The sequence below is a fragment of the Oncorhynchus gorbuscha genome, unplaced genomic scaffold, assembly GCF_021184085.1.
Source record: "Oncorhynchus gorbuscha isolate QuinsamMale2020 ecotype Even-year unplaced genomic scaffold, OgorEven_v1.0 Un_scaffold_2455, whole genome shotgun sequence".
Taxonomy (NCBI): Eukaryota; Metazoa; Chordata; class Actinopteri; order Salmoniformes; family Salmonidae; genus Oncorhynchus; species Oncorhynchus gorbuscha.
The window spans coordinates 40,943-54,734 of NW_025746964.1; the positions used below are offsets into that span (position 1 = coordinate 40,943).

The 13,792-nt window shown below is 42.4% G+C and overlaps 1 protein-coding gene and 1 pseudogene across 1 annotated transcript; one reads left to right on the forward strand and one right to left on the reverse strand.

The window, feature by feature from the left end:
- Positions 1-2,492: 2,492 nt before the first annotated feature.
- LOC124025808 lies at positions 2,493-9,042 on the forward strand (annotated as a pseudogene).
- A 555-nt stretch (positions 9,043-9,597) lies between these two features.
- LOC124025810 (serum paraoxonase/arylesterase 2-like) lies at positions 9,598-13,792 on the reverse strand. The gene is made up of 7 exons (XM_046339133.1): positions 13,725-13,792; positions 13,239-13,404; positions 12,264-12,393; positions 11,924-12,124; positions 11,709-11,790; positions 11,438-11,566; positions 9,598-10,381 (listed from the first exon to the last, which is right to left on the reverse strand). The coding sequence occupies exons 2-7, from the start codon at positions 13,384-13,386 to the stop codon at positions 10,220-10,222; spliced, it is 852 nt and encodes a 283-aa protein (XP_046195089.1). The 5' UTR covers positions 13,387-13,404; positions 13,725-13,792; the 3' UTR covers positions 9,598-10,219.

Genomic DNA, 13,792 nt, shown 5'->3' on the forward strand with positions numbered 1-13,792 from the left:
CATTAGCAGCTAATTAACATTTCATTTTTTTTTTTTGTTTTGGGGGGGGGGGTAAATACAGGCAAATACATTGATAAAAGTAACTTTGTCATAGAGATATTTACACTGTTATCAAAACATCACAGAAGGGAAGCCTACACAAAACACATGCCTTATTTGAAGTGTTTCTAAAATACCTTGTGGGGAAAATGACTGATAGAAAAACAATTGGAACCATTTCCCTGTTTGTTATGGGTATTATGACTCATACTGTGGTACTCTATAGAGAGCAATAGTACATGGTGTCTTTTTGTAGGCACTAACTCCACAATGTCTCGTTGGCCCAAACTTATGTGGAAATTCATGTTTGAGGGGGGTTGGATAAACGCCGAAAATAATGTCTGTGGTAAATACAAGTTTAGGAGCTCTTATACTTTTTGTTCTATGAGATCATCTCAGCTAACATCACCTTTTGTGAATTTTGAAGCATTTATGTAATCAAAACAAGCACATAAAGGTTTCATAATTCATAGTCACATTAACTGACTGATATCTCATAAAACAAAATGTATAAGATCTCCTGAGTCTGTGTTAGCCTCAGACCTTATTTTTGGCGTTTTTCCCAAAACCCCATTCTTTCCCGATTCCTTTCCCTTCATAGCTGAACGAACCAGAGGTAACTCTATTCTGTTTTTTGGGACTACAAGCTGGCCAACTCAACTTAGTGCCTCTATTGTGCACTTGTGTGTAGGCAATGCCTGCAAGTAAATGTGTGTGTGTATCTGTATTTTATGAAAGGCAATAATGTAGGCTATTATGTTATTATAGCCTACATATCATGTTATTATATGTCAGTAATGTAGCCTACATATAGGTTAATAACATTATACATGCCCAGTAAGCATAATAACGCTGTAAATACGTATTTTCCTGACGTTGAAGTTAGGTTCATTTTCAGTTCTGAATGACAGGTGAAAAGACATCATTGACCAAATTTAAACTGTACATACATTCTCAATGAAGTAAACATAATATCACAATAATACATTTTAAATACATTTAATATAGGAAAGAGGAGCCGAGCGAAGATTGCAACATAGAATATATATTATGGCTCCCATCTGTAAACATGCACTTATGTTAGCTTTCCAAAAGCTTACAAACTGGCAGCAATGATGTTCAAAGTAGTCCAACCTACAGAATAAACCATCAGACCACATCAACTACAATAACATTCTCAGTAATATTCTCAGTCATATTTTTTGTCTTGCTATGACTGTGATATGTTGTTTATCTACCTTAGTTGAATGCACTGACTGTATGTCGCTCTGAATAAGAGCATCTGCTGAATGACCAAAATGTAAATGTAAAAAACAAATACTTGCAAACTGGAAATTATACTAAGTACAAATGTGGTTGCTCCGGACCAGACCAAATCTGAAAGAATCATAGACGTCTAGGCTATGCTTCACAAACTTGAACAGCACAGTACGACACAGTTCAGTACAGTAGAGCACAGGATAATACAGTACAGTAGAGTTTGATTCAGTAGAGTACAGTAGTTTAATTAAGTAGAGTACATTAGAGTAAAGTAGGATACAATTCAGTACATTATACTGTACTGAACTATACTGTATTGTACTGTACTCTACTTTTTTAATGTAATGTACAGTCGGTTACTGTATAGTTCTCTACTGTACTGTGCAGTCCAAACAAAACTTAGTCATCTGTGTTTGCGGGCAAATGGACCAGACCAAATCTGAACCAATTATACCCTTACAAAAAAAAGAGTCCGTTTTGAAACAGCCGTAAAGGTGCAGTAACTGCAGTCAACTGTGGTATTTTGGACGCAGTAATTACAGAATAACCAGTGTACTGAAGTTGAACTGCAAATACACTGCAAAATTACTGCAGTAAAAAAACGGTATTATTTTGGATGCGGTATTTGCAGCATACACCAGTTATACTGTAATCTGTTTTCGTAAAGGTAGACGTCTTTGTGGCTGTTTTCCATAAACACATCCACAGACAGAGACTTTCAATCAGTCAAAACTCAATAAAGATATTTAATTTGAGACCTTTAATCCACACAGCATTACATCTGAGATCAGCATACAGTGAACAGTGCCACTGGTCGCGTTTCTTATTGATTTGGCTTTGATTGTGAAGCTTGAGAAGTACATAATCTGCTGTTCTATCGCACTGCAATGATGTGCAATGATGTCTGAGGGGGAAAAAACAGTGTTCGTTGTTTGAAGTAGCTAGGCGAACGTGGCAGTTTCACAGCTACGGATTCCAGCTTTAAACCCATATAGCTAGGTTGTGGAAGTCAGAAAGGCACATAACGTTTTTCTGTCTCTTTGAAAATGATACTATAGGCTAAACAATGGCGCACACCTGAAACGATGTCTTGTATGTGGACTGGGTTGAATTTGTCCTCCTCCATTGCATTATCACAATCCCAGTCTCCCACGTTTGTAATTACCCAGCACAGGAACCAGGAAGAGGTTTGAATGCAACACGCGTCCTATTTTTTGTTTTGGGCAACAATTCTGATGCGAGTTTATAATGAGGTTTACTTTGAAGTGATCGGCAATGTCTGATAAGGGTCCTGTATTAACGTCAGGTATCATTTTTTACCTATCGATCGGGGCAGCAATATTTCAAATACTTGAAGAACCCAATTGGAAACTGGCCAAATCCGAATATTCCCGTCAAAAGGAAAACATTCTTAAAACATATCCGTGCTTGACTAAAGAAGATCTGAACTATATTTTGGGGGTATGTAGGGATTCAATTTAGAATACATGTATTATCTTCCCAATCGGCGTTTTAATGATTATCATTACTGTGTTGTCAGCTTGGTCAGCATTGGAACTTTATTATGTCTCTAAAACTGTATTTTACACCATGGGCGATTCCAAGGTGTAACAGCAATTGCTGAATGTCGGATTTTTCCATTTCAAATGTATGTCAAACAAAAAACAATAATTGCAAAGTTAAACAAACCGTACAACTCTATGCACTTTTGTTCTTCAAGCAAATGTATTGTAAACATTTCAGTGGAAGTTGTTAAAAGTAGTCCTTGTGCATGGAGTTGTGTGGTTTGTTGAATTTTTTGCAATCATTGTTTTTTGTTTATTTTAAAGTGAAAAAAAATCCGAGTCTCAGAATCCCTCTGTTACCATAGAATTGCCACTATGTTTTAGGCCTACTGTTCGACAACTATTTAGGCCCATGGACGTTGTCCCTGGATAATAAACATACCCAGGGCATTTCAGGTGCTGAATGAAAGCTTAGACCTCTGGGACCTCGAAAATAAGTGTTATATGGATGTCAAAAATACTTATTTTCTGGACGTTGAAATCAGGTGCATTTTAGAGGCTGAATGAATGGGAAAAAATATGTATTTTCCAGACGTTGAAAATGTGTATTTTTCAGACATTGATTCTATGGCAAAAAATTAAATGCTATACATGTTCTATTAAGTAAGAAACCAAATATGTATTATTGCTCCCATCTATCACATGCAGTAATGTTATCTGTTCCAAATGCTTTAAAACTGGCTGCAATGATGATCAAAGTAGGCCAGCATACAGAATGAACCAACAGACCACTTTAACTACAATAACATTCTGAGTAATGTCTACAGAATATTTTGTCTTGCTATGACTGGGATATGTTGTTGTTTATCTACCTTGGTTGAATACACTGACTGTAAGTCCCTCTGGATAAGAGCATCTGCTGAATGTCCAAAATATACATGTACAAACAAACAGTAGCTGGGTATTGTTGTAATGATAAAGTACACATCTGGTCTGTGTGGACCAGCTCCACGTCTGTGTTTGGGCCAAATATAGGCCAAAAATCCACCTTCGTGGACATTGAAATCAGGGCTCCAAAAAAATACCCCCAAAATATGGAGGATCAGAAAAAGACGTCCAAAAGGCGATGCCTGATGTCAAATGCTTTGTGGGTCATTTTACCTGAAAAAATAACATTGTAGATCATCTGAAATTATTTAATCTAAACAAAGCTTGTCAAGTTGGGACATTTCAGTCCTTGTCAGTACTGATATGGCTGTGTTAATGATAATATATGTGCATATTTGTATTTTTATATGTTATTATGAATATATTATTTTCACTGTTGCAGTAAAAGCTTGGAGTACTTCTACGCTTATAAATCAAGTTTCCATTATAGCAACAGAACACATCACTGATGAGCCTACATACGTTTTCATCATCTCTGTGCTCTTCAACCAAGGAGCCAAGTCAGCATGTTAGGACAGTTCAGAAGAACTGGTTTGCCATTTTCTTTGCTCCGATAACAATGCAGATGCAACGTTGGTAACAGAATGACGTCAGAAGATTGCAGTCATTATGTTGCCAAACTTTGCGTCTGCACTGTTCTTCAAGCCAATATGTTTTCAGTGGAAATTGTTAAAAGTAGTCCCTGTGCAGAGTTGTATGTTTTGTTTAACTTTGCAATCATCCATTTTATAGTGTCAAATCAGAGTCTCAGTGCCACTCTGCTACCGTGGAATAGCCAAGGGGCAGCATATTTTCAGAGGGCGTTGTCTCTCTAGATATCCGGGTTGCCTCCAATGTTTCAATGCCACTGCTGTCTAGGGTCGTGTTGACGAGACTACAGAGGGCGTTGTCAGTTCCTTCATTACGGTTGTGTCCTTCTATTTGAAGGTTCTGGAAATATATAACAGGGGTCTATTGTTTGTGTGTAATGACTAAAATATACTTTTCAAACAAATCAAAGTGGGAACATATTATATTTTTATTTGCTCAATCTCAGTGAATTTAGATTCCCAAAGTCACTCTGTGTTTACCTAGAGTGTGAAGACTCCTGAAATGAATCCCAATGAAACCCGTTACCGGTTAAGATCAGCTCTGTTTGTACAGTGTGATAACCCACTCTGTTCCCTAGGTGGTGTCAGACGCTGCTGGACAAGGTGTGACCATCACTGGAGAGAATACCTACAACAACTGGGACTGGACCAATTCGGTTGTCTTTGCTGCCACTATTGTCACTACCATAGGTGGGTAATATGTTGAATACAACACTGGAAACATTGAATCATGTTCATCTCTCTCCGATAACAGCTGCTAACTCAGTTACCCAATGTCTAACCATAGCACAAATGAAGCTGCCACCCCTGTCTGAAAGCCTATACGTTTGTGATTTGCAGGTTATGGTAATGTTGCCCCAAAGACGGCTGGCGGCCGTATATTCTGCATCCTGTATGGCCTGTGTGGGATCCCTCTCTGCCTCACCTGGATTAGTGAGCTGGGCTCGTTCTTCGGAGACAGAGCCAAGCGCCTGGGACAGGTCCTGGTACTCAAAGGCCTTAGTGTGGTAAGACTCACTGGGAGTCTCTCAGCACGTCTAATGTACTGATTTGGATTTCTATCAATGACTTTTGGGGAGGTGCAATACATGACTTAATCATTTATTAACAGCGGTTCGCCAATGGTAAGCCACGTTTAGCCACTGTAGCTGGGTACTAATGACTGAATCCTGTATGGTCCAACTAATGGAGAAGTGTTAGCCTACAAGACATGTTAGCCTTATCACCAGATCTGGTGGAACACTCAAAAATGACAATTGACATGGTCAAATCAAAGGGATTGGTCTAACATTGTCACTTGTGTCACATGCCGATGCTTTGGTTGCTCTCTAGGGTCTAGGCTGGCTCACTGTGCTTTAGCTGATGCTTTGGTTGCTCTCTGGGGTCTAGGCCGGCTCACTGTGCTTTGGTTGCTCTCTGGGGTCTAGGCCGGCTCACTGTGCTTTGGTTGCTCTCTGGGGTCTAGGCCGGCTCACTGTGCTTTGGTTGCTCTCTGGGGTCTAGGCCGGCTCACACTTTGTTGCTCTCTGGGGTCTAGGCCGGCTCACTGTGCTTTGGTTGCTCTCTGGGGTCTAGGCCGGCTCACTGTGCTTTGGTTGCTCTCTGGGGTCTAGGCCGGCTCACTGTGCTTTGTTGCTCTCTGGGGTCTAGCCGGCTCACTGTGCTTTGGTTGCTCTCTGGGGTCTAGGCCGGCTCACTGTGCTTTAGCTGCTGCTTAGGTTGCTCTCTGGGGTCTAGGCCGGCTCACTGTGCTTTGGTTGCTCTCTGGGGTCTAGGCCGGCTCACTGTGCTTTGGTTGCTCTCTGGGGTCTAGGCCGGCTCACTGTGCTTTAGCTGCTGCTTAGGTTGCTCTCTGGGGTCTAGGCCGGCTCACTGTGCTTTGGTTGCTCTCTGGGGTCTAGGCCGGCTCACTGTGCTTTAGCTGCTCTCTGGGGTCTAGGCCGGCTCACTGTGCTTTGGTTGCTCTCTGGGGTCTAGGCCGGCTCACTGTGCTTAGGTTGCTCTCTGGGGTCTAGGCCGGCTCACTGTGCTTTGGTTGCTCTCTAGGGTCTAGGCCGGCTCACTGTGCTTTGGTTGCTCTCTAGGGTCTAGGCCGGCTCACTGTGCTGGTTGCTCTCTAGGGTCTGCTCACTGTGCTTAGGTTGCTCTCTGGGGTCTAGGCCGGCTCACTGTGCTTTGGTTGCTCTCTAGGGTCTAGGCCGGCTCACTGTGCTTTAGCTGCTGCTTTGGTTGCTCTCTAGGGTCTAGGCCGGCTCACTGTGCTTTGGTTGCTCTCTAGGGTCTAGGCCGGCTCACTGTGCTTTGGTTGCTCTCTGGGGTCTAGGCCGGCTCACTGTGCTTTGGTTGCTCTCTGGGGTCTAGGCCGGCTCACTGTGCTTTGGTTGCTCTCTGGGGTCTAGGCCGGCTCACTGTGCTTTGGTTGCTCTCTGGGGTCTAGGCTGGCTCACTGTGCTTTGGTTGCTCTCTGGGGTCTAGGCCGGCTCACTGTGCTTTGGTTGCTCTCTAGGGTCTAGGCTGGCTCACTGTGCTTTAGCTGCTGCTTAGGTTGCTCTCTGGGGTCTAGGCCTGCTCACTGTGCTTTAGCTGCTGCTTAGGTTGCTCTCTGGGGTCTAGGCCTGCTCACTGTGCTTTAGCTGCTGCTTAGGTTGCTCTCTAGGGTCTAGGCTGGCTCACTGTGCTTTAGCTGCTGCTTTGGTTGCTCTCTGGGGTCTAGGCTGGCTCACTGTGCTTTAGCTGTTGCTTTGGTTGCTCTCTGGGGTCTAGGCCGGCTCACTGTGCTTAGGTTGCTCTCTGGGGTCTAGGCCGGCTCACTGTGCTTTGGTTGCTCTCTGGGGTCTAGGCTGGCTCACTGTGCTTTAGCTGCTGCTTAGGTTGCTCTCTAGGGTCTAGGCCGGCTCACTGTGCTTAGGTTGCTCTCTGGGGTCTGCTCACTGTGCTTTGGTTGCTCTCTAGGGTCTAGGCCGGCTCACTGTGCTTTGTTGCTCTAGGGTCTAGCCGGCTCACTGTGCTTTGGTTGCTCTCTGGGGTCTAGGCCGGCTCACTGTGCTTAGGTTGCTCTCTGGGGTCTAGGCGGCTCACTGTGCTTTGGTTGCTCTCTAGGGTCTAGGCCGGCTCACTGTGCTTTAGCTGCTGCTTAGGTTGCTCTCTAGGGTCTGCTCACTGTGCTTTGGTTGCTCTGGGGTCTAGGCTGGCTCACTGTGCTTTGGTTGCTCTCTGGGGTCTAGGCCGGCTCACTGTGCAGCTGCTGCTTTGGTTGCTCTCTGGGGTCTAGGCCGGCTCACTGTGAAGCCCTTTTTACATCAGCAGTTGTCACAAAGTTCTTTAAATACATTTAAATGATTGATTGATTGTGACGTCTGCAGAAAAAGGTCCAGTTGATCTGCATGGCCATCTTCCTCCTGTGGGGTCTGCTGGTACACCTGGTGATCCCCCCGTTTGTGTTCATGTCCCTGGAGGGATGGTCGTACCTGGAGGGCTTCTACTTCTCCTTCATCACCCTCACCACTGTCGGCTTCGGGGACTACGTCGCAGGTAGTTACATAGGCTTTTCATGAAGTAGATGGCATTCCTCAGAAAATATTAGTCTATGTTTAAGAGATATCATGATATCACCTAATTCACGTTAGAGGATCATACAGTTATTTGGAGTTGGATTCATTGCCTGGTGCAATCCTGCTTTGTCCAAGCTGAAGAAAGGGTGACATATACTTAATTAAACTATGTTCTCTTTTTGACTCCACAGGTATCAATCCAAACATAGACTACCCAAGGCTGTACCGGGTGTTTGCAGAGGTGTGGATCTACATGGGTCTGGCCTGGCTGTCTCTGTTCTTCAGCTGGAACGTCCACATGGTTGTGTCGGCTCACAAGGTCCTGAAGAAGAGAAGACAGAGACACAGGATGGACCACCTGACCATCGATGGCAGTTCGAGAAGGACGACATCCGCAGCCCTCGCCGCCTCCCCACCGCCGTCGACATCTTCAACTTCCTGTCTGAGAAGCATGAGGACTACAGCACCGCCATCAGGCAGATTGGCGCTGCCGCGAAGCCGAAGACGGAATTCAAGGAGTTGAGTCGTTCAAAGAGCTGTAGTGACATCCTGGGGACGAATATCCAAACCCTGGAGCATTCCCCACGCCGCCTGAGGCGCCACCTTAGCATCAGTCACAATATGTTACTCAGCAGCTTTGGGATGGGAGAGGAGGGGCAGAGGCTTATCGAGGATGACCCTGTCTTTATGAAAGACCCTGTGTTTGAGGAGAACTGTCTGGATAGGGACACTAGAGCGAAGGCTGTTTATGTGTCCAACTCAAAAGAGAACCTAAACCCCGTCGATCTAGGTCCTAACATCAACAAAGAGGAGAATGTTCAGAATCAAGATGGTGGAGAGAATAGGTTTACTGTATCAAAGGTAGTGGAGGGGGATTCGGGAGAGGAGAATGATGAGAAAGGCTGAAGCCTTGGATCCATCCTCTTCCTGGAGAACTGAATGATGTAATCAAAAGGGGACTATCACGCTCTCCTAGAAGTTTGGTTGGTGCAGAAAACCTGTGAATTCAGATGAATAAAAAGGTATGATGGGTCTGTGATGGGTCCGCGGATCATCACAACTTTTTATTTATTGTACCATCACACCTTTTTATTTATCACCCCATCACACCTTTTAATTTATCACCCCATCACACCTTTTAATTTATCACCCCATTTATCACCTTTTTATCCATCTGAACTGAATGATGTAGAAGCATCATAACAAGGTCCTGGGACAACCAGATTGGACTGGTGGTGAGGAGTGGAAACAAATTTTCAACGGTTTTCCTTAACATAGTGATCAGTGAAATGTATGACCCAAGATTATCAAGGCCTAAGATCATGAACACAGTCTGGACAACTTCATGTCTTCTCTGTTATCTTTATCTCGATGTTAAACACACATTTTGGTCTGTGGGAAAAGTAAAAGAAGGAAAATATAGCAAACGATGGACTCCTCAGAGTTGCCAGTGTGATTTACCTGACTCTAAAATGAGAAACTGAAAGCAATGTAGTTTGTCTATTGTTACAAACTGCCTACAGAAATAAAGTTTACATGTGTTTCTATGCAATTTCCATGTTTTTTATATGAGTAGATGTAGTGGTTTATGATAAAGGAGATATAAGATATAGAATCATTTTGTATTTTTTGCTTTGTCATTACCCTCCCCTGAAAAATATTCCCCCAAAGATCGATGATCAACAATATGTCAAAGAAAAATAATGAAATATAACTGTTTAATCAATACAAATAGTCCACCATTTTCGACAGTGTGCAGGTCTCTCATCTTTTCCAGTATTCTTATTTTGACTCCTACGCACCTGGAACAGACACTATTGAGTACTAAGGAACTTAAAAGAGCCCAGACGGCCTCTTATCATTTAACATAATTACAATTGTAATTACAGTGTTATATTGTGGCAACCATGCGGAATATTTATACTTTTCAATCATATTACACCAGACAAGCACAGACTTTGAGTACAATACAGTTTGAGTGTCATTACTGCATCTATATATACACACACAGACTTTGACTACAATACAGTTTGAGTGTCATTACGGCATCTATATATACACACACAGACTTTGACTACAATACAGTTTGAGTGTCATTACTGCATCTATATATACACACATAGACTTTGAGTACAATACAGTTTGAGTGTCATTACTGCATCTATATATACACACATAGACTTTGAGTACAATACAGTTTGAGTGTCATTACTGCATCTATATATACACACATAGACTTTGAGTACAATACAGTTTGAGTGTCATTACTGCATCTATATATACACACACAGACTTTGGAAATCAGATGTCTGGAAGGAATTATTGGCTACTTCAGATCACAGACCAGGGCTTTGTGGTAGACTGTTCCTATGAGAAGCTTTCCTTCATAGGGAGCTGCTACAGAGGATCCTATGAGCACACTGCCATCATCAGCATAGACCTGAGTCACCACTGGCTTCTCATAGTGGATGTCCTGAATCCTAATGACCTATAAAACAAATTATGATAAAGAAAACCAATTAAAGCTTTTGGTACATAGGCTGTGTCCCAAATGGCAGTCTATTCCCTATACAGTGCACTACACTACTTTTGGCCAAGGCCCATAGGGAGTATACACTACAGAGCAGGTATTCCCAAACTGGGGTGATATATACTCTATAGGGCAGGTATTCCCAAACTGGTGATGTGATATAGCGAAGCACCTGAGTGAGTTGGGTGTGAAATTACGCAGATACTTCCCCGAAACGGATGACACAAACAACTGGATTGGTTATCCCTTTCATGCCCTGCCTCCAGTCCAATTACCGATATCTGAACAAGAGAGCCTCATAAAACGTTGTAACAAGCAGTTCAGTGAAAATTTAATTTAATCAGAAGCCACTGCCAGATTTATGGATTGGGCTGCACTCAGTTTGCCTTGGAAAATCATGCTGTTAAAACACTGATGCCCTTTGCAACCACGTACCTATGTGAGAGTGGATTCTCGGCCCTCACTAGCATGAAAACTAAATACAGGCACAGACTGTGTGTGGAAAATGATTTAATACTGAGACTCTCTCCAATACAACCCAACAATGCAGAGTTAAGTGCATCCTTTCAAGCACACCCGTCTCATTAACCTGTGGTGTGTTATGCACAATTTTCAATTAACAAATAAGGTTTTATATCTAAGATGGTTAAATAAAAAGCAAAATTATTGACTATTATTATATTATTATTTATGCCCTGGTCCTATAAGAGCTCTTTGTCACTTCCCACGAGCCGTGTTGTGACGACAACTCACACTTACGTTTAATAAATGTATCGTATAGTGTGTGGGTGGCAGGCTTACAATGGTGGCAAAAAAACAACATTTGAGAGTGCGCTGACCCTGGTGCTAAAGGGGTACGCAGCTGGAGGTTGAATGTTTGAAGGGGTAGGGGACTATAAAACGTGTGGGAACCACTGCTATAGGGAATAGGGTGCCATTTGGAACTGAGATCAGAGTGAATTTATTCCTATAATATAATAGAACTAGAGAGGACATGGTAAATGACATACTAACCTCAGATCCAGGTAGATCCTCAGGGTCATATACTGCTACCTTTGCTCCATTAGGGTGACAACCCAGCCAAATGTCACCTGTTACATGGTCCACCTCGATGTTGTCACAGAGAGACCCAACGGCTACAGACTGGTTGGAGACAGACATCATTAGGAATGTGATGTCTGATTGTATTACAGCGTGTTGGACCATCTCTAGAAACAATACAAAATATAATATTTTGCCCGTAAAGAAGTTTGCGTTCATATTTGATGTAGTGAAAAAGTTTTACCTTGACATGTACCAAGTCTTTATTTTTCTTTATCTCAAAAACAGCAATCTCATGGTCCAAAATAGCAGACACGTATAGATACCTGGGAGGAAAAAACACATTTATTGTTTTACTGCATAACACACTTCCAAAGAGCACAATCAATTTGTACATTTTAAACTGTTCGATTCTCAATTGTGTAGACTTTACTGCAATTGTGGAAACAAAGAAGGCACCTTTTGTCGGGTGACATGTTGATGCCGTTTGCAGATAGGAAGCCATGGCCCACTGCCTTCACTCCTCCAGGGCTGTAGTAAACCACGTCAGCCCAGGGTAGACCCAGGATCACAGCCAGCATGTGTAGCACTGCACTGGGATAGGAGTGATCGTTGGTGGCATAGAAGCTCTCCACTCCCACAGCCACAATGTCATTCACACTGCGAGAGTAAAGGGCAAAAACATACAGAGTTATCCAAGCAGAAACACACCACTGTGGAACTCTCACTGGTCATACTGTACAGTACATAGCCAATGTGGTTCATCCACATCATGTAAATGTAAACATCTCACACCTACCTATGAAGGAGATCATGCTTTATAGTTTTCAGGTGCACAATGGTGTTGTCCTCTTCGACAAATAGAAAGATCTCTACCTGGCTCGTGTAATGTTGAGGGTGATTGACAACAAACAGATGGATGGTTTTATCTGGAAGGAGATGGGAGTTCAGCAGTGAGAAATATCGTCTCTACTGTCTCCTCTGGTGTCTAAGGCTCTCTATTGATTGACAGGGAAGACACACACACACACAGTAGTGGTCTGGTCTGGAATGGAGGAATTTGCTGCGATTTCTGACTTGAGTAACTAGAATAATTGCTGACACATGTTTTATACTGTACTCTTTTACTGTGTACTGTTGTACTGTATACTGTATTGTTTTACTGTATACTGTATTAGTTTACTGTATACTGCACTGTTTTGCTATATAGTACCAGTCAAATATTTGGACACACCTATTCATTCAAGGGTTTTTCTTCATGCCAAAGTGTGCAAAGCTGTCATCAAGGCAAAGGGTGGCTAATTTGAAGAATCTAAAATATATTTAGATATGTTTAACACTTTTTGGTTACTACATGACTCCATATGTGTTATTTCATAGTTGTGATGTCATCGCTATTACTCTACAATGTAGAAAATAGTTTTTTAAAACAGAAAAACCCTTGAATGAGCAGGTGTGTCCAAACTTTTGACTGGTACTGTATATTGTACTTATATTTTATTAATAAAATATATTATAAACATATCTTGTGTAATTTCCATTTTTGTATGTTGTTGAATCAAACAGCTGGCCATTACGGTCTAGCCGGTCTTGAGGGAAAGTGACTAGCAGAGAAATTCACAGTCAAAGTGTGTCTCTATATACACTGTGGATTTTATTGGTTGGGTGGGTGATTACACAAAGCTCACTGGTCCACTTTGTGAAGTTATCACATGTCCGATGTTTTTGAAACAAATTCATTTCATATGTGAGAGCTAAATCTCCCATACTTTACCTGTCTCGTCAATGTAGACACTGATTCCATGGGGGTTGAAGGAGTCCTGGTCCAGGTCTCCTTTGATTGTCAGCTCCACAGGGATGAGTCTGGGGTCCAACAGGTCCAGGGTATAGATCTTCCCTGGGTCATCAGAGAAGGAGGGCATTCCAGGATATTTCAAGCCCTGGGTGGGGGTATTGATTTGACATGAGTGACAGGGTTAGGTTTAATGGCACCCTATTCCCTATATAGTGCACTACTTTTGACCAAATTAGTGCACTATGTAGGGAATAGGGTGCCATTTGGGATACAACATGGTGTATGTATTGTATCATTAAAAACAGCCATTTTATTCTGTAAAAATAGTTATTTTATCATTGGGGTGAGGAAGGTATGTTCAACAGGCAATATTATGAATTGAGGACAATATTTTAATTATTCAGTGTGCCTTACCAGAATATGCTTGCCATGAAGGATCGCATCATGACAATGGATTTTACTTACGGTGCTTATGATGGCCAGTCCATCTCGAAGTATGGTGAAGTCCTCTGCTCCATATTCTGTACATATAG

Coding starts and splice junctions, on each gene's coding strand:
- LOC124025810 (XM_046339133.1), bottom strand. CDS start 13,386: ATGCCCTCCTTCTCTGATGACCCAGGGAAGATCTATACCCTGGACCTG. Junction 12,125..12,263: donor AAGCATGATCTCCTTCATAG/GTAGGTGTGAGA, acceptor TTACTCTCGCAG/TGTGAATGACATTGTGGCTG. Junction 10,382..11,437: donor AGGATCTACCTGGATCTGAG/GTTAGTATGTCA, acceptor TTTGTTTTATAG/GTCATTAGGATTCAGGACAT.